At 33.6% G+C, this 19,689-nt stretch overlaps 1 protein-coding gene across 1 annotated transcript; it reads right to left on the reverse strand.

The window, feature by feature from the left end:
* Positions 1–286: 286 nt before the first annotated feature.
* On the reverse strand, positions 287–19,228 carry LOC306982822 (netrin receptor DCC-like). Its single transcript, XM_079583271.1, has 6 exons — positions 19,018–19,228; positions 15,724–15,837; positions 14,201–14,344; positions 9,751–10,029; positions 3,463–3,608; positions 287–487 (listed from the first exon to the last, which is right to left on the reverse strand). The coding sequence occupies exons 2-6, from the start codon at positions 15,755–15,757 to the stop codon at positions 398–400; spliced, it is 693 nt and encodes a 230-aa protein (XP_079439397.1). The 5' UTR covers positions 15,758–15,837; positions 19,018–19,228; the 3' UTR covers positions 287–397.
* Between the last annotated feature and the right edge of the window lie 461 nt (positions 19,229–19,689).

The raw sequence follows: 19,689 nt of genomic DNA on the forward strand, positions 1-19,689 counted from the left end.
TTCATCTCCAAATGTAGCATGTTGGGCGTTTTGGACACGAGCTGAATCTCAAACGGCGGCCATTTTGTGCCTGTGTTTCCTCAGGGCTTTCACAGTCACATGTTCTGATAGTGCAGATGAAGAGGAATAATAACGCAGTGAGAGTTTAGTGTCGCATCAAAAGGGATTATAATAACCTCTTTCGGCATCTCCAACTCATCATTTCACAGCTCAAATCGCCTGCACTCCCTGTGGTTAAACTCCAGTACAAATCCTGATACTGCAGTAAACCTTTGATATCTCCGTACGAGTTAGCTCCTGCAGAGGTTTGTTTTTGTCACAGTGAGGGGGGGCGAGGGGGCGGGGCCAGTGAGGAGAGGGGGCGGGGTTCACAGGTAAAGGGGCGGAGTCTCTGGGGTTAGAAGGCGGAGCCCGTGATGGCGTTGAGCTGCTTCATCAGTCCCTCCAAACTCGCCATCTGCTCCGACAGGTCGTCCTGCTCGTATACCTGGGAGAGAGAGGTATTAGTACTGCAAATACTACAAATACTACTGCAAATACTACTGTAACCACTACTGCAACTACTGCTGCTCGTACACCTGGGAGAGAGAGGTATTAGTACTGCAAATACTGCAAATACTACTGCAAATACTACTGTAACTACTACTGCAACTACTGCTGCTCGTACACCTGTGAGAGAGAGGTATTAGTACTGCAAATACTGGAAATACTACTGCAAATACTGCAAATACTACTGCAAATACTACTGTAACCACTACTGCAACTACTACTGCTCGTACACCTGCGAGAGAGAGGAGTATTAGTACTGCAAATACTGCAAATACTACAAATACTACTGTAACCACTACTGCAACTACTACTGCAAACACTGCTGCTCGTATACCTGTGAGAGAGGAGTATTAGTACTGCAAATACTACTGCAAATACTACCGCAAATACTACTGCAAACACTACTGCAACTACTGCTGCTCGTACACCTGCGAGAGAGGAGTATTAGTACTGCAAATACTACTGCAAATACTACTGCAACTACTACTGCAACTACTACTGCAACTACTGCTGCTCGTACACCTGCGAGAGAGGAGTATTAGTACTGCAAATACTGCAAATACTGCAACTACTACTGCAACTACTGCTGCTCGTACACCTGGGAGAGACAGGTATTAGTACTGCAAATACTACTGCAAATACTACAAATACTACTGCAAATACTACTGCAAATACTACTGTAATTACTACTGTAATTACTACTGTAACCACTACTGCAACTACTACTGCAAATACTACTGCAACTACTACTGCAACTACTACTGCAACTACTGCTGCTCGTACACCTGCGAGAGAGGAGTATTAGTACTGCAAATACTACTGCAAATACTACTGCAAATACTACAAATACTACTGCAAATACTACAAATACTACAAATACTACTGCAAATACTACTGCAAATACTACAAATACTACTGCAAATACTGCAAATACTACTGCAAATACTACTGCAAAGACACCTGCGAGACAGAGGAGTATTAGTATTTTATTTATTTATGTGAAGTACAAACACATCTCAGAGAGGTCGTCTTCTCTTGTTTGTGGATTTTTCACAATAAAAGCCTTTAATGTTTGTATTTTCACAATAAAAGCCTTGTGTGGAGAGAGTAGTGTTAGCACTAGTACTACAGATATTACTGCAAATATCAGTGACATTAAAATGGTCTTAAATGCAGAGTCAGAGTGAGCCGTGCAGTAGCAGAGTCTGTCCAGCAGAGGGCGCAGTGTGACCATGTTATATGTCTGTGTTTTTAAGAGTCAAAACTACTACTACTACTGCTACTACTACTACTACTACTACTAATACTACTACTGCTACTACTACTACTACTGCTACTACTACTACTACTACTACTAATACTACTAAATCTACTGCTAGAAACAGATCTGAAATGTAATTAGTTCGGGGTAAATTATGGAGCCAGTTGATTTGATTTGACTGAGGCTGTGTGTAACCTTTATGTAACATGTATATACATGTGTGTAACCTTTATGTAACATGTATATACATGTGTGTAACATGTATATACATGTTACACACATGTATATACATGTTACACACATGTATATACATGTTACACACATGTATATACATGTTACACACATGTATATACATGTTACACACATGTATATACATGTTACACACACGTTATATACATGTTACACACATGTATATAACGTGTGTGTATCATGTACAAAGTATAAAACAGTCCTAAAGGTTTGTGTGACTGTGAATAAACGTCTCGATGGTTTTCTCAGGTTTAGGAACAATATTCACTCATAAACTCACAAACCTCCGCTGTGATGTTTGACCCTGGATGAGCGTGTGCACGAGGGTGTGTGCACGTGTGTGTGCACGTGTGTGTGTGCACGAGGGCATGTGAGCGTGTGCACGTGTGTGTGTGCACATGAGCGCGTGCACGTGTGCATGTGAGCGTGCACGTGTGCATGTGAGCGTGCACGTGGGGCACTTTGCTTCAAACGTTTGAGCGATTGATCATTGATCGTTCCATTAAAATGTCAATCAGTTCAACCTCAGCCTGAAACACACGACAGGACAGATACTGTAGTACTAATATTACTACTACTGCTACTGCTACTACTACTACTACTACTACTACTACTACTACTACTACTACTACTACTGCTACTGCTACTGCTACTGCTACTGCTACTGCTACTGCTGCTGCTGCTACTGCTACTGCTACTGCTACTGCTACTGCTACTGCTACTGCTACTGCTGCTGCTGCTACTGCTACTGCTACTGCTACTGCTACTACTGCTACTGCTACTGCTGCTGCTGCTGCTGCTGCTGCTGCTGCTGCTGCTGCTGCTGCTGCTGCTGCTGCTGCTGCTGCTGCTGCTGCTGCTGCTGCTGCTGCTGCTGCTGCTGCTGCTGCTGCTGCTGCTGCTGCTGCTGCTGCTGCTGCTGCTGCTGCTGCTGCTGCTGCTGCTGCTGCTGCTGCTGCTGCTGCTACTGCTGCTGCTGCTGCTGCTGCTGCTGCTGCTGCTGCTGCTGCTGCTGCTGCTGCTGCTGCTACTACTACTACTACTACTACTGCTACTGCTACTGCTACTGCTGCTGCTGCTGCTGCTGCTGCTGCTGCTGCTGCTGCTGCTGCTGCTGCTACTGCTACTGCTACTGCTACTGCTGCTGCTGCTGCTGCTGCTGCTGCTGCTGCTGCTGCTGCTGCTGCTGCTGCTGCTGCTACTGCTACTGCTACTGCTACTGCTACTGCTACTGCTACTGCTACTGCTACTACTACTACTACTACTACTGCTGCGACTTAAGCTTGGACAGATGATTGTTTTGCGATTTATTCCATTGCGTCGTCGTTGTGCATCAGAACACAAACATGTACAATACAGCACTTTATTTTCCCCCGTTGTACACGTTTGAGTGTGGTACTCACATTGGCCCCGCCCTCCTCGGCCGTGGCCCCGCCCTCCTCCTGCAGCTCGGGCGCGGTGGGCACGGACACGGGCAACAGCGGCGAGCGAGCTTTACCCGCCTGCCCCAGAGACGCCGTCTTCACCTGGGCCTTCGACAGCGAGCCGGCTGTGGAGAGAGGAGCACCGGTCATCCTCGTGGTACTCACTGCTGCGGGGGGGGGGGGGGGGGGGGTACTCACTGCTGTACAGGTCATCCTCTGTGTCAGCTGTTATACATTGTCACATTTTTGTCATTTAGTGTAATTTTTTCCGTCATTTTTTGTCAATTTTTTTTCATTTTTTGTCAAATTTTTATCACATTTTTGTCATTTTTTGTTTTCATTTTTTGTCATTTTTTGTTTTCATTTTTTATCAAATTTTTGTCATTTTTTGTCACATTTTTGTCATTTGTTGTCCTTTTTTGTCAATTTTGTGTAATTTTTTAAAATCATTTTTTGTCACATTTTTGTCAGTTTTCCGTAAATTTTTTATCAAATTTTTTGTTCTGTTTTTTTGGGTCATTTTTTGTCACATTTTATCACATTTTTGTAATATTTTTGTAATTTTTTTTAATCAAATTTTTATCACATTTTTGTAATTTTTTTTAATCCAATTTTTATCACATTTTTGTAATTTTTTTAAAATCATTTTTTGTCACATTTTTGTCATTTTCCGTAAATTTTTTATCAATTTTTTGTCATTTTTTGTTACATTTTGTCACATTTTTGTCATTTGTCGTCCTTTTCTATCAATTTTGTGTAATCTTTTTTATCATTTTTTGGTCACATTTTTGTCATTTTTCCGTTAATTTTTTATCAAATTTTTTGTTCAGTTTTTGTTACATTTTGTCACATTTTTGTCATTTTTTGTCAATGTTGTGTAATTTTTTTTAATCATTTTTTGTCCCATTTTTGTCATTTTTTAGTAAATTTTTTCTCAAATTTTTGTCATTTTTTTGGGTCATTTTTTGTCACATTTTGTCACATTTTTGTAATTTTTTTGTATACAGGTCATCCTCTGTGTCAACTACTGTACAGGTCATCCTCTGTGTCAGCTACTGTACAGGTCATCCTCTGCATCAGCTACTGTACAGGTCATCCTCTGTGTCAACTACTGTACAGGTCATCCTCTGCATCAACTACTGTACAGGTCATCCTCTGTGTCAACTATTATACATTGTCACATTTTTGTCATTTTTTGTCAATTTTTTTTCATTTTTTGTCAAATTTTTATCACATTTTTGTCATTTTTCGTCACATTTTTTGTCATTTTTTGTTTTCATTTTTTATCAAATTTTTGTCATTTTTTGTCACATTTTTGCAATTTTTTTAAAATCATTTTTTGTCACATTTTGTCACATTTTTGTCATTTGTTGTCCTTTTTTTGTCAATTTTGTGTAATTTTTTAAAATCATTTTTTGTCACATTTTTGTCAGTTTTCCGTAAATTTTTTATCAAATTTTTTGTTCCGTTTTTTGGGTCATTTTTTGTCACATTTTATCACATTTTTTGTCATTTTTTGTTTTCATTTTTTATCAAATTTTTGTCATTTTTTGTCACATTTTGTCACATTTTTGTCATTTTTCCGTTAATTTTTTATCAAATTTTTTGTTCAGTTTTTGTTACATTTTGTCACATTTTTGTCATTTTTTGTCAATGTTGTGTAATTTTTTAAATCATTTTTTGTCCCATTTTTGTCATTTTTTTGTAAATTTTTTCTCAAATTTTTGTCATTTTTTTGGGTCATTTTTTGTCACATTTTGTCACATTTTTGTAATTTTTTTGTATACAGGTCATCCTCTGTGTCAACTACTGTACAGGTCATCCTCTGTGTCAGCTACTGTACAGGTCATCCTCTGTGTCAGCTACTGTACAGGTCATCCTCTGTGTCAGCTACTGTACAGGTCATCCTCTGTGTCAGCTACTGTACAGGTCATCCTCTGCATCAGCTGTTATACATTGTCACATTTTTGTCATTTTGTGTAATTTTTTCCGTCATTTTTTGTCAATTTTTTTTCATTTTTTGTCAAATTTTTATCACATTTTTGTCATTTTTTGTTTTCATTTTTTATCCAATTTTTGTCATTTTTTGTCACATTTTTGCAATTTTTTAAAATCATTTTTTGTCACATTTTGTCACATTTTTGTCATTTGTTGTCCTTTTTTGTCAATTTTGTGTAATTTTTTAAAATCATTTTTTGTCACATTTTTGTCAGTTTTCCGTAAATTTTTTATCAAATTTTTTGTTCCGTTTTTTGGGTCATTTTTTGTCACATTTTATCACATTTTTGTAATTTTTTTGTAATTTTTTCTAATCAAATTTTTATCACATTTTTGTAATTTTTTTAAATCATTTTTTGTCACATTTTTGTCATTTTCCGTACATTTTTTATCAATTTTTTGTCATTTTTTGTTACATTTTCTCACATTTTTGTCATTTGTCGTCCTTTTCTATCAATTTTGTGTAATCTTTTTTATCATTTTTTGGTCACATTTTTGTCATTTTTCCGTTAATTTTTTATCAAATTTTTTGTTCAGTTTTTGTTACATTTTGTCACATTTTTGTCATTTTTTGTCAATGTTGTGTAATTTTTTTTAATCATTTTTTGTCCCATTTTTGTCATTTTTTAGTAAATTTTTTCTCAAATTTTTGTCATTTTTTTGGGTCATTTTTTGTCACATTTTGTCACATTTTTGTAATTTTTTTGTATACAGGTCATCCTCTGTGTCAACTACTGTACAGGTCATCCTCTGTGTCAGCTACTGTACAGGTCATCCTCTGCATCAGCTACTGTACAGGTCATCCTCTGTGTCAACTACTGTACAGGTCATCCTCTGCATCAACTACTGTACAGGTCATCCTCTGTGTCAACTATTATACATTGTCACATTTTTGTCATTTTTTGTCAATTTTTTTTCATTTTTTGTCAAATTTTTATCACATTTTTGTCATTTTTCGTCACATTTTTTGTCATTTTTTGTTTTCATTTTTTATCAAATTTTTGTCATTTTTTGTCACATTTTTGCAATTTTTTTAAAATCATTTTTTGTCACATTTTGTCACATTTTTGTCATTTGTTGTCCTTTTTTTGTCAATTTTGTGTAATTTTTTAAAATCATTTTTTGTCACATTTTTGTCAGTTTTCCGTAAATTTTTTATCAAATTTTTTGTTCCGTTTTTTGGGTCATTTTTTGTCACATTTTATCACATTTTTTGTCATTTTTTGTTTTCATTTTTTATCAAATTTTTGTCATTTTTTGTCACATTTTGTCACATTTTTGTCATTTTTCCGTTAATTTTTTATCAAATTTTTTGTTCAGTTTTTGTTACATTTTGTCACATTTTTGTCATTTTTTGTCAATGTTGTGTAATTTTTTAAATCATTTTTTGTCCCATTTTTGTCATTTTTTTGTAAATTTTTTCTCAAATTTTTGTCATTTTTTTGGGTCATTTTTTGTCACATTTTGTCACATTTTTGTAATTTTTTTGTATACAGGTCATCCTCTGTGTCAACTACTGTACAGGTCATCCTCTGTGTCAGCTACTGTACAGGTCATCCTCTGTGTCAGCTACTGTACAGGTCATCCTCTGTGTCAGCTACTGTACAGGTCATCCTCTGCATCAGCTGTTATACATTGTCACATTTTTGTCATTTTGTGTAATTTTTTCCGTCATTTTTTGTCAATTTTTTTTCATTTTTTGTCAAATTTTTATCACATTTTTGTCATTTTTTGTTTTCATTTTTTATCCAATTTTTGTCATTTTTTGTCACATTTTTGCAATTTTTTAAAATCATTTTTTGTCACATTTTGTCACATTTTTGTCATTTGTTGTCCTTTTTTGTCAATTTTGTGTAATTTTTTAAAATCATTTTTTGTCACATTTTTGTCAGTTTTCCGTAAATTTTTTATCAAATTTTTTGTTCCGTTTTTTGGGTCATTTTTTGTCACATTTTATCACATTTTTGTAATTTTTTTGTAATTTTTTCTAATCAAATTTTTATCACATTTTTGTAATTTTTTTAAATCATTTTTTGTCACATTTTTGTCATTTTCCGTACATTTTTTATCAATTTTTTGTCATTTTTTGTTACATTTTCTCACATTTTTGTCATTTGTCGTCCTTTTCTATCAATTTTGTGTAATCTTTTTTATCATTTTTTGGTCACATTTTTGTCATTTTTCCGTTAATTTTTTATCAAATTTTTTGTTCAGTTTTTGTTACATTTTGTCACATTTTTGTCATTTTTTGTCAATGTTGTGTAATTTTTTTTAATCATTTTTTGTCCCATTTTTGTCATTTTTTTGTAAATTTTTTCTCAAATTTTTGTCATTTTTTTGGGTCATTTTTTGTCACATTTTGTCACATTTTTGTAATTTTTTTGTATACAGGTCATCCTCTGTGTCAACTACTGTACAGGTCATCCTCTGTGTCAGCTACTGTACAGGTCATCCTCTGCATCAGCTACTGTACAGGTCATCCTCTGTGTCAACTACTGTACAGGTCATCCTCTGTGTCAACTACTATACAGGTCATCCTCTGTGTCAACTGTTATATATGTCATCCTCTGTGTCAACTACTGTACAGGTCATCCTCTGTGTCAACTACTGTACCGGTCATCCTCTGTGTCAACTACTATACAGGTCATCCTCTGTGTCAACTGTTATATATGTCATCCTCTGTGTCAACTACTGTACAGGTCATCCTCTGTGTCAACTACTGTACCGGTCATCCTCTGTGTCAACTACTATACAGGTCATCCTCTGTGTCAACTGTTATATATGTCATCCTCTGTGTCAACTACTGTACAGGTCATCCTCTGTGTCAACTACTATACAGGTCATCCTCTGTGTCAACTACTGTACAGGTCATCCTCTGTGTCAACTACTATACAGGTCATCCTCTGTGTCAACTACTGTACAGGTCATCCTCTGTGTCAACTACTGTACAGGTCATCCTCTGTGTCAACTACTGTACAGGTCATCCTCTGTGTCAACTACTGTACAGGTCATCCTCTGCATCAGCTACTGTACAGGTCATCCTCTGTGTCAACTACTATACAGGTCATCCTCTGTGTCAACTACTGTACAGGTCATCCTCTGCATCAACTGTTATACATTGTCACATTTTTGTCATTTTTTGTCAAATTTTTTTCATTTTTTGTCAAATTTTTATCACATTTTTGTCATTTTTCGTCACATTTTTTGTCATTTTTAGTTTTCATTTTTTATCAAATTTTTGTCATTTTTTGTCACATTTTTGCAATTTTTTTAAAATTATTTTTTGTCACATTTTGTCACATTTTTGTCATTTGTTGTCCTTTTTTTGTCAATTTTGTGTAATTTTTTAAAATCATTTTTTGTCACATTTTTGTCCGTTTTCCGTAAATTTTTTATCAATTTTTTTGTTCCGTTTTTTGGGTCATTTTTTGTCACATTTTATCACATTTTTGTAATTTTTTTAAATCAAATTTTTATCACATTTTTGTAATTTTTTTTAATCATATTTTTATCACATTTTTGTAATTTTTTTAAATCATTTTTTGTCACATTTTTGTCATTTTCCGTAAATTTTTTATCAATTTTTTGTCAAATTTTTATCACATTTTTGTCATTTTTTGTTTTCATTTTTTATCAAATTTTTGTCATTTTTTGTCACATTTTTGCAATTTTTTAAAATCATTTTTTGTCACATTTTTGTCAGTTTTCCGTACATTTTTTATCAAATTTTTTGTTCCGTTTTTTGGGTCATTTTTTGTCACATTTTATCACATTTTTGTAATATTTTTTAATCAAATTTTTATCACATTTTTTTAATTTTTTTAAATCATTTTTTGTCACATTTTTGTCATTTTCCGTAAATTTTTTATCAATTTTTTGTCATTTTTTGTTACATTTTGTCACATTTTTGTCATTTGTCGTCCTTTTCTATCAATTTTGTGTAATCTTTTTTATCATTTTTTGGTCACATTTTTGTCATTTTTCCGTTAATTTTTTATCAAATTTTTTGTTCAGTTTTTGTTACATTTTGTCACATTTTTGTCATTTTTTGTCAATGTTGTGTAATTTTTTTTAATCATTTATTGTCCCATTTTTGTCATTTTTTTGTACATTTTTTCTCAAATTTTTGTCTTTTTTTTTTGGTCATTTTTTGTCACATTTTGTCACATTTTTGTCATTTTTTTGTAATTTTTTTTAATCAAATTTTTATCAAATTTTTGTCATTTTTTTGGGCCATTTTTTTGTCAATTTTGTATCATTGGTACTCACTGCTGTGGGGGGTGGCGCCCGGCGGGTACCCCTTGGCGTCCGGGCCCAGCGGGGGGGGCAGTAACGGGGCGGTGAAGCTGCGCAGCGGGTGCGAGGGTCGGACACACGCCGTGGGGATGCTCCGCCCGCTGCCCGCCCCCGCGTGGTGCTCCTCCAGCGGGGACACGGCGGACACGCCCACCGCCAGCGAGGAGGCGGAGCCGGCCAGCGGGGGCGTGGTCAGGTCAGGGGGCGGGGCCGGCTGGGACGAGGGGTTGGACGAAGGCTCTGATGTCATCGCTGCGGAGGAAGAAAGGTTAGGAAGGTTTACGCCTCATCATGTTCAGGAGAGGCCGGTTTTGTAGCAGCTGTTCTCTTAAGGCGAGACACTGCAGGTGAATACGGGAAAATAATAAATGTAGAGATTCGTTTTGAAACTTTTGCTGAACATCACAGATATAAATATGAGAAAAAAATGTGTTGTGTTTTTTTTTGTCATTTTATGTTTTCATATAAAAATAAGGCATTTTGTTCATGAAAATTGACAAAATTCCCTATATTTTGGGAAAAGTAAATAATGGATTTTCACCTGCAGCGTCTCGCCTTAATCTTAATATTTTTTTGTCATATTCATCACATTTTTGTCATTTTTTGTCAATTTTGTGTAATTTTTTTTGTCATTTTTTGTCACATTTTTGTCACATTTTTTTGTCATTTTTTGTCAATTTTGTCACTTTTGTCACTTTTTTTTGTCATTTTATGTTTTCATGTAAAAATAAGGCATTTTGTTCATGAAAATGGCCAAAATTCCCTATATTTTGGGAAATGTAATCATGGATTTTCACCAACAGCGTCTCGCCTTAATCTTAATATTTTTTTGTCACATTCATCACATTTATGTAATTTTTTTGTAATTTTTTGTCACATTTTTGTCACATTTTTCGTAATATTTTTTTGTCACATTTGTCATTTTTTGTCATTTTTTGTCAATTTTGTGTCATTGTTTTGGTCATTTTTTGTCACAATTCTGTAATTTTTTGTTAATTTTGTGTGATATTTTTGTCACATTTTTGTCATTTTTTCGTAAAATTTTTTATCAAATTTTTGTCACATTTTTGTAATATTTTTTTTTCACATTTGTCACATTTTTTAGTCATTTTTTGTCAATTTTGTCACATTTTTTTGTCACATTTTTGTCATTTTTTAGTCATTTTTTGTCATTTTTGTCAAAATGTGTTGCATTTTTTTCCGTCATTTTATGTTTTCATATAAAAATAAGGCATTTTGTGCATGAAAATGGCCAAAATTCCTTACATTTTGGGAAATGTAAATAATGGATTGAGCCAGATTCAAATGTATGGTTTCATTTTATTGACAAATTAGGAACTAAGATTTTTTCAGACGGGATTTCGGATACTTTGTTTAGTTTTTCCATAAACTCAGCAGCTCATCATAAAATAAACATCATGCGGGTGAGTTTTGTCATTTTTATATCTGACGTGAAAACTACGATGTAAAGGGAGGAAAATAGATGAAAATCTCCACTTCGACCCCTGTGTGAAACATCAATACTTTCACCTGCAGCGTCTTAATGTGTTTGTCTGGCAGAAACCGTCCTCATTGTGCTTTTATCTGCACAAACATTAACTCCCGCCTCTTTTCCTCACGTCATCAGATTGTTTTTCCATCATTTTTTTGTTCGGTATTCAACTCATTTTTGTAACTTTTTTTGGTAATTTTTTTTGTCAAATTTTTATCAAATTTTTGTCATTTTTGCGTCAATTTCTCATCAATTTTTCGTCAATTTTTGTCATTTTTTTATCACATTTTTGTCATTTTTTCGTACATTTTTTACTTATTTTTAATCAATTTTTGTCACATTTTTGTCACATTTTTTTTGTCATTTTTTGAATTTTTTTGGTCAAATTTTTATCAATTTTTTCGTAATTTTTTTGTCAAATTTTTATCACATTTTTGTCTTTTTTGTAATGTTTTTTTTGTCACATTTGTCATTTTTCTTATCAATTTTTCATCAATTTTTTCTCACTTTTTTGTCACATTTCCATCATTGTTTTTGTCTCAGTTTTGTTGCTATTTCCTCAACTTTTTTCCAGAAGCTTTTGGATTGGGGTAAAGCCAAACTGGAGAAACTGTGCTCGGTTCAGTTGTTAGTTAAGGGGTTAAATAATCCACAAATCTCTGATCAGTTCGATGATTACGCTTCATCTTTCATGAACTATCAAAGGTTTTAATTCCTAGACCAAGACATTCAACTATTTCACGCTTTTCATCAGCAGAAAGACCCTTTTTCTTTCCCTTTTTGCTTGATAATGATGAAAATGATGCTTAACCTCTTAACCGCCTAAACCAAATGCATTCTGTCCTCTTTGGCTATTATATAGGCCTGTGTAACACCTCATTTGAAAGCTAAGACCCACAAAACTGATCTTTTTCCTCACTTTGTTGCTGTGTTGTGTCACTTTTTGTTGAATTTTTGTTGAATTTTTGTCGTTTTTTTGTCACTTTTTGTTGAATTTTTGTCTTTTTTTGGTTGAATTTTTGTTGAATTTTTGCCAATTTTTTGTTGAATTTTTGTTGAGTTTTTGTTGAGTTTTTGTCACATTTTGTTGAATTTTTGTTGAATTTTTGTCACATTTTGTTGAATTTTTGTCTTTTTTTGGTTGATTTTTTTTTATAAAATTTTTGTTGAATTTTTGTCAATTTTTTTGTTGAATTTTTGTTGAGTTTTTGTCACATTTTGTTGAATTTTTGTTGAATTTTTGTCACATTTTGTTGAATTTTTGTCTTTTTTTGGTTGATTTTTTTTAATAAAATTTTTGTTGAATTTTTGTCAATTTTTTTGTTGCATTTTTGTCACACTTTTGTTGCATTTATATCCTTGGTTTCTTCTCATTTTTTGTGGCTGTTTTGGTGCTTTTTCCCCAAGCAGCTTTTTGATTCGGGTAAAGCCAAACTGGAGAAAATGGGATCCGTTCAGGCGGGTGTTAAGAGGTTAATAATATGGAACGTGCTTTTTCAGTAGTTTTTACCCTTAACTGGGCTTAACCTGAACCTTGAGATTAATGTCAGTGAGACACAAAGACCATCCATGCTAGTTCTATGTTGATCTGAAATGAAAGTAAATCTGACAACGGGATGAGACCAATTTTCAAAGATAAAAACTTGAAATAAAGACGAATGTGCATAAACCGTAATAATCTCAGAGTCGGTTTTTCCGCCTTTGTTCCGGCGCGTCGCTCTTTCATCTCTCGCGTCTTCATTAAAGCGTCTTTGTCTGTGAGAGCGAGCGCTGATGCGGCGGCGGCGGAGGCGGCGGCGGAGGCGGCGATGCCACGCTCAGATACAGCGAGACGAGCGGCGTTTTGGAAAGAGATGGAGTCGAGGGGAGTCATTTCAGCAGTTTAACCTCTTAACCCCCGCCTTAACCCCGCCTTAACCCACGCCCGAACCCCAGCCTTTACCCCCGCCTTAAAGTTGATGCTACGACGGTCTATGACAGAGAAATACCAAGACACTAGAAAAGGGTTTCCTTAACATTGCGAAAGGAGGGAAACAGCTGGATTTTTGACATTTTTTAGTTGGATTTTTGACATTTTTTAGTTGGATTTTTGACATTCTTTTGCTGGATTTTTGTCACTTTTTTGTTGAATTTTTGTTGAATTTTTGTCATTTTTTTATTGAATTTTTGTTGAATTTTTGTCGTTTTTTTATTGAATTTTCGTCATTTTTTTGTTGAATTTTTGCTGGATTTTTGTAGAATTTTCGTCATTTTTTTGTTGAATTTTTATTGAATTTTTGTCATTTTTTTGTTGAATTTTCGTCATTTTTTTATTCAATTTTTGTTGAATTTTTGTTATTTTTTTGTTGAATTTTTGCTGAATTTTTGTCATTTTTTTATTGAATTTTCGTCATTTTTTTGTTGAATTTTTGTTGAATTTTTGTCATTTTTTTGTTGAATTTTTGTCATTTTTTTGTTGAATTTTTGTCATTTTTTTGCTGGATTTTTGTCATTTTTTTGCTGGATTTTTGTCACTTTTTTGCTGGATTTTTGTCACTTTTTTGCTGGATTTCTGTCAGCATAAATTATTTTATAAATCATATATATATGTCAACGACCTTTGCAATAAAATAATATGGAAAAATGGTAAAGTTGATGCTAAACGCTCTATGACAGAGAAATACCAAGACACCAGAAAAGTGTTTCCTTAACTTTGTGAAAGGAGTGAAACAGCGCCCCCAATTTGTCACCGGTGGCCAAACAGTGAACTGCATCCATATTTGCCATTGAGAATTCCGGGCAAATTTGGTTTGGTTTCATAAATTGTGACTAACCCAGCGTTACCTCAGGAGGAATATGGTCACATGACTCTGGTCACATGACTCTGGTCACATGACTCTGGTCACATGACTCTGGTCACATGACTCAGGTGAGTAAAGTGAGTGTTTGTACCGGGGCTGTATCCTCCTCGCTCCACGCTGAGGCTGGGGAAGGGCATCGGGCGCAGGCTGAACTTGCTGTGGGTGAAGCCGCAGGACGGAGACTGCAGCAGCGCCGGGAACTGGGCGGAGTCAAGGGCCACGGCGCTCACCACGGCTGAGGGGGGGGGGGGGAGAGAGAAGAGGAAGAGCCGGCGTTAGGTACGAGCATTTTCCATAACGAGCTTCTCAAAGCTTCAGTGCAGGGAGATCATGTTAAAGACCAGACCGGGACGGCTGAGGAACACGTGACCTTCTCATGATGTAAAGCACATTATTGCAGACTTTTAAATGTAAATACAGTAACTTCACCTCTGAACTCCCGCCTGAACCCAGAGGATCTTTGTCCTCACGTCAACAGAGTCTTTTCCATCATTTTTTTGTTGGGTTTTCAACTCATTTTTTTAATCACATTTTTGTCATTTTTTGTCAAATGTTTGTTATTTTTTTGTCCATTTTTTATCACATTTTGTAATTTTTTTTGACATTTTTTTTGTTTGTTTTTTTGTCACATTTTTGTCATTTTTTCGTCATTTTTTCGTAAATATTTTGTCAAAGTCTTGACATTTTTGCCACTTTTTCATCAATTTTTCGTTACTTTTTTGTCATTTTTTATCACATTTTTATCACATTTTTGTCATTTTTTCGTCCGTTTTTTTAATCAATTTTTTTTGTCATTTCTTGTCAAATTTTGTCACATTTTTGCCATTTTTTCTTGTGACATTTTCGTCATTTTTTGTCCATTTTTTATCACAATTTTGTCTTTTTTTTGTCTTTTTTTTGTTATTTTTTAGTCATTTTTTAGTCATTTTTAATCAATTTTTTGTCATTTTTTTGTGTATTTTTTTGTCACATTTTTGTCATTTTTTCGTCAGTTTTTCGTAAATTTTTTGTCATTTTTTGTCATATTTTGATACTTTTTCGTCAGTTTTCATTATCAAATTTTTATCAAATTTTTGTAATTTTTTTGTCTATTTTTTATCATTTTTTGTCAAATTTTTGCCATTTTTTCTTGTGACTTTTTCGTAATTTTTTTGTCAAATTTTTATCACAATTTTGTCATTTTTTTTTAAAATTTTTTGTCAATTTCTTGTGACATTTTTGACACTTTTTCATCAATTTTTCATCACTTTTTCGTCAAAGTTTTCTCACTTTTTTGTCACATTTCCATCATAGTTTTCGTCTCAGTTCTGTCGCTATTTTCTCACCTTTTTTCCAGAAGCTTTTGGATTGGGGTAAAGCCAAACTGGAGAAAACGTGCTCGGTTCAGGCGGGAGTTAAGGGGTTAAACACAGTAATGACATGAGGAGCCGCCCCTGAGGAGGCTGTAGATCACAGACGGTCGATGTGTGAGGGTGAAGCTGCTGATCACAGCCTCCTCTGATCAATAACGTCATCAATAACACACACACACACACACACACACACACACACACACACACACACACACACACACACACGCACACACACACACACGCGCCTGTCTTTGTGACTCACGCGTGTTGCTGGGCTGCTCCATGGGGATCATCATCTTGCCTCTGGTTCCTCGCCGGGACGTCAGGGAGCGATCGAGAGTGGAGATGACGCTGGAGGCTTCGTCTGCGTCGGCGCCTGGACCAGAACCACATCGTTTCATCACATGAAGACGAGAAGGAAGCACCAAAGAAGTCTCTGAAGCTGAGTGGCTTTTAGCATTGAGCTTATTGTACATAGAGGACAATTCTCTTCAACAGAGAGAGCGCATATAACTGTTAGCCACCGAGTGCTATTCGAGTTTTGTTCAAGAGTTTTTGGTGGGTTTGGGCTGAACCTCTTACCCCCCGCAAAACCAAATCCATTCTCTCCTCTGTGCCATTGTCGTCACTCTTTATTTCCCTTGTGTGTTTTTGTCACTTTTTCATTACTTTTTTGCTGGATTTTTGTCTTTTTTGTTGTTGGATATTTGTCTTTTTTTTACTGGATTTTTCGTCATTTTTTGGTTGGATTTTTGTCTTTTTTTGTTGGATTTTTATAATTTTTTTAATGGATTTTTGTCATTTTTTTTTACAGGATTTTTGTCGTTTTTTTGCTGGATTTTTTTCATTTTTTTACTGAATTTTTTTTCATTTTTTTACTGGATTTTTGACATTTTTTTTAATGGATTTTTGTCTTTTTTTTGCTGGATTTTTGTCTTTTTTTTAAATGGATTTGTGTCACTTTTTACTGGATTTTTGTCATTTTTTGTTGGATTTTTGTCTTTTTTTGTTGTTTTTTTTTATATTTTTTTACTGGATTTTTGTAATTTTTTTGGTGAATTTTTCTCTTTTTTGCTGGATTTTTGTCATTTTTTACTGGATTGTTTTCATTTTTCTGATGGATTTTTGTCTTTTTTCTGCTGGAATTTTTGTCATTTTTTCCTGGATTTTTGTCACTTTTTTGTTTGGATTTTTGTCATTTTTTTGCTGGATTTTTGTCATTTTTTTTACTGGATTTTTGTCATTTTTTTTGCTGGATTTTTGTCATTTTTTTGCTGGATTTTTGTCATTTTTTAAATGGATTTTTGTCTTTTTTTTGCTGGATTTTTGTCTTTTTTGTTGGATTTTTGTCTTTTTTTAATGGATTTTTGTCTTTTTTTGCTGAATTTTTGTCACTTTTTTACTGGATTTTTGTAATTTTTTTTGTTGGATTTTTGTCTTTTTTTTACTGGATTTTTCTCACTTTTTTGGTGGATTTTTGTCATTTTTTTGGTGAATTTTTCTCTTTTTTTTTGCTGGATTTTTGCCTTTTTTTGCTTGGTTTTTGTAATTTTTTTACTTGATTTTTGTCTTTTTTTGTAGGATTTTTGTCTTTTTTTGCTTGATTTTTGTCTTTTTTTTACTTGATTTTTGTCATTTTTTTGTTGGATTTTTGTCTTTTTTTTTGTTGGATTTTTGTCTTTTTTTTGCTGGATTTTTGTCTTTTTTTTGTTGGATTTTTGTCTTTTTTTAATGGATTTTTGTCTTTTTTTTGCTGGATTTTTGTCTTTTTTTGTTGGATTTTTGTCACTTTTTTGCTGGATTTTTGTCTTTTTTTTGCTGGATTTTTGTCTTTTTTTTGCTGGATTTTTGTCTTTTTTTTGCTGGATTTTTGTCTTTTTTTTGCTGGATTTTTATCACTTTTTTGCTGGATTTTTGTCTTTTTTTTGCTAGAATTTTGTCTTTTTTTTGCTGGATTTTTGTCTTTTTTTTGCTGGATTTTTGTCTTTTTTTTGTCGGATTTTTGTCTTTTTTTTGCTGGATTTTTGTCTTTTTTTTGCTGGATTTTTGTCACTTTTTTACTGGATTTTTTTTTTTTTTTTTACTGGATTTGTGTCATTTTTTTGATGGATTTTTGTCTTTTTTCTGCTGGATTTTTGTCACTTTTTTGCTTGATTTTTGTCACTTTTTTGCTGGATTTTTGTCACTTTTTTGATGGATTTTTGTCTTTTTTTTTTACTGGATTTTTCGTCATTTTTTTGTTGGATTTTTATAATTTTTTTACTGGATTTTTGTTGGATTTTTGTCATTTTTTTTGTCATTTTTTAACTGGATTTTTCGTCATTTTTTTGTTGGATTTTTGTCATTTTTTTACTGGATTTTTGTCATTTTTTTACTGGATTTTTGTCTTTTTTTTACTGGATTTTTGTCTTTTTTTTTACTGGATTTTTGTCATTTTTTTAATGGATTTTTGTTGTTTTTTACTGGATTTTTGTCTTTTTTTTTACTGGATTTTTGTCTTTTTTTACTGGATTTTTGTCTTTTTTTTTACTGGATTTTTGTCTTTTTTTTAATGGCTTTTTGTTGTTTTTTACTGGATTTTTGTCTTTTTTTTTACTGGATTTTTGTCATTTTTTAATGGATTTTTGTCATTTTTTTACTGGATTTTTATCACTTTTTTGCTGGATTTTTGTCATTTTTTTACTGGATTTTTGTCACTTTTTTACTGGATTTTTGTCATTTTTTTGCTGGATTTTTGTCATTTTTTTGCTGGATTTTTGTCATTTTTTGCTGGATTTTTGTCTTTTTTTTACTGGATTTTTGTCACTTTTTTACTGGATTTTTGTCATTTTTTTGCTGGATTTTTGTCATTTTTTGCTGGATTTTTGTCACTTTTTTACTGGATTTTTGTCATTTTTTTGCTGGATTTTTGTCATTTTTTTGCTGGATTTTTGTCACTTTTTTGCTGGATTTTTGTCATTTTTTTACTGGATTTTTGTCATTTTTTTGCTGGATTTTTGTCATTTTTTTGCTGGATTTTTGTCACTTTTTTGCTGGATTTTTGTCTTTTTTTTACTGGATTTTTGTCACTTTTTTGCTGGATTTTTGTCACTTTTTTGCTGGATTTTTGTCATTTTTTGCTGGATTTTTGTCATTTTTTGCTGGATTTTTGTCTTTTTTTTACTGGATTTTTGTCACTTTTTTACTGGATTTTTGTCATTTTTTTGCTGGATTTTTGTCATTTTTTGCTGGATTTTTGTCATTTTTTGCTGGATTTTTGTCTTTTTTACTGGATTTTTGTCACTTTTTTACTGGATTTTTGTCATTTTTTTGCTGGATTTTTGTCTATTTTTTACTGGATTTTTGTCACTTTTTTACTGGATTTATTATTATTTTTTTGCTGGATTTTTGTCATTTTTGCTGGATTTTTGTCTTTTTTTTACTGGATTTTTGTCACTTTTTTACTGATTTATTATTATTTTTTTAATGGATTTTTGTCATTTTTTCCAATCATTCCCAAACTCTTCTACCTTCTGGTTCTTTCTCCTTCATGGTGTCACGTGTGTGCAGCTGGTACCTGAGTGGCTGCTCTTGCTGCCAGCTGGCTCCCTGATTGGCTGAGGGCGGGCTGGGGGCGGTCCTGGCAGGTCTGAATGGGCGAATCGCGGGCGGACGGGGCCACGCTGGGCGGCTTCTCCATGTTCTTCATCTCCATCTCCTCGTGATGGATCCACAGGTCGGGAGGACGCAGCTCCTTCTGAGAGCCCTTACGCTTACTGGCACTGGCGCGCTTCCTACGGGCACAAGACGGGCAGTGAGTGATAGACTTAAACATTTTCTCTCCTGTTCTTCAAATTCTACAAATCTAAAAGCTTCTTCAAAACAGCGATAAAAAAAGAAAATGAGGATGAAAACACAAAAAAAGAGCTAAAAAGTGACCAAAAACAGCGACAAAAATGACAAAAACTCAACAAAAATGACAAAAATCCAGCAAAGAAATGACAAAAATCCAATAAAAAAGTGACAAAAATCCAGCAAAAAAGTGACAAAAATCCAACAAAAAAGTGACAAGAATTCAGTAAAAAAGTGACAAAAATCAAGTAAAAAAATGACAAAAATCCAGCAAAAAAGTGACAAAAATCCAACAAAAAAGTGACAAAAATCCAGCAAAAAAATGACTAAAATCCAATAAAAAAGTGACAAAAATCCAGCAAAAAATGACAAAAATCCAACAAAAAAGTGACAAAAA

This window comes from Gobius niger (assembly GCF_951799975.1).
Source record: "Gobius niger genome assembly, contig: SCAFFOLD_145, whole genome shotgun sequence".
In the NCBI taxonomy this organism is placed as follows: domain Eukaryota; kingdom Metazoa; phylum Chordata; class Actinopteri; order Gobiiformes; family Gobiidae; genus Gobius; species Gobius niger.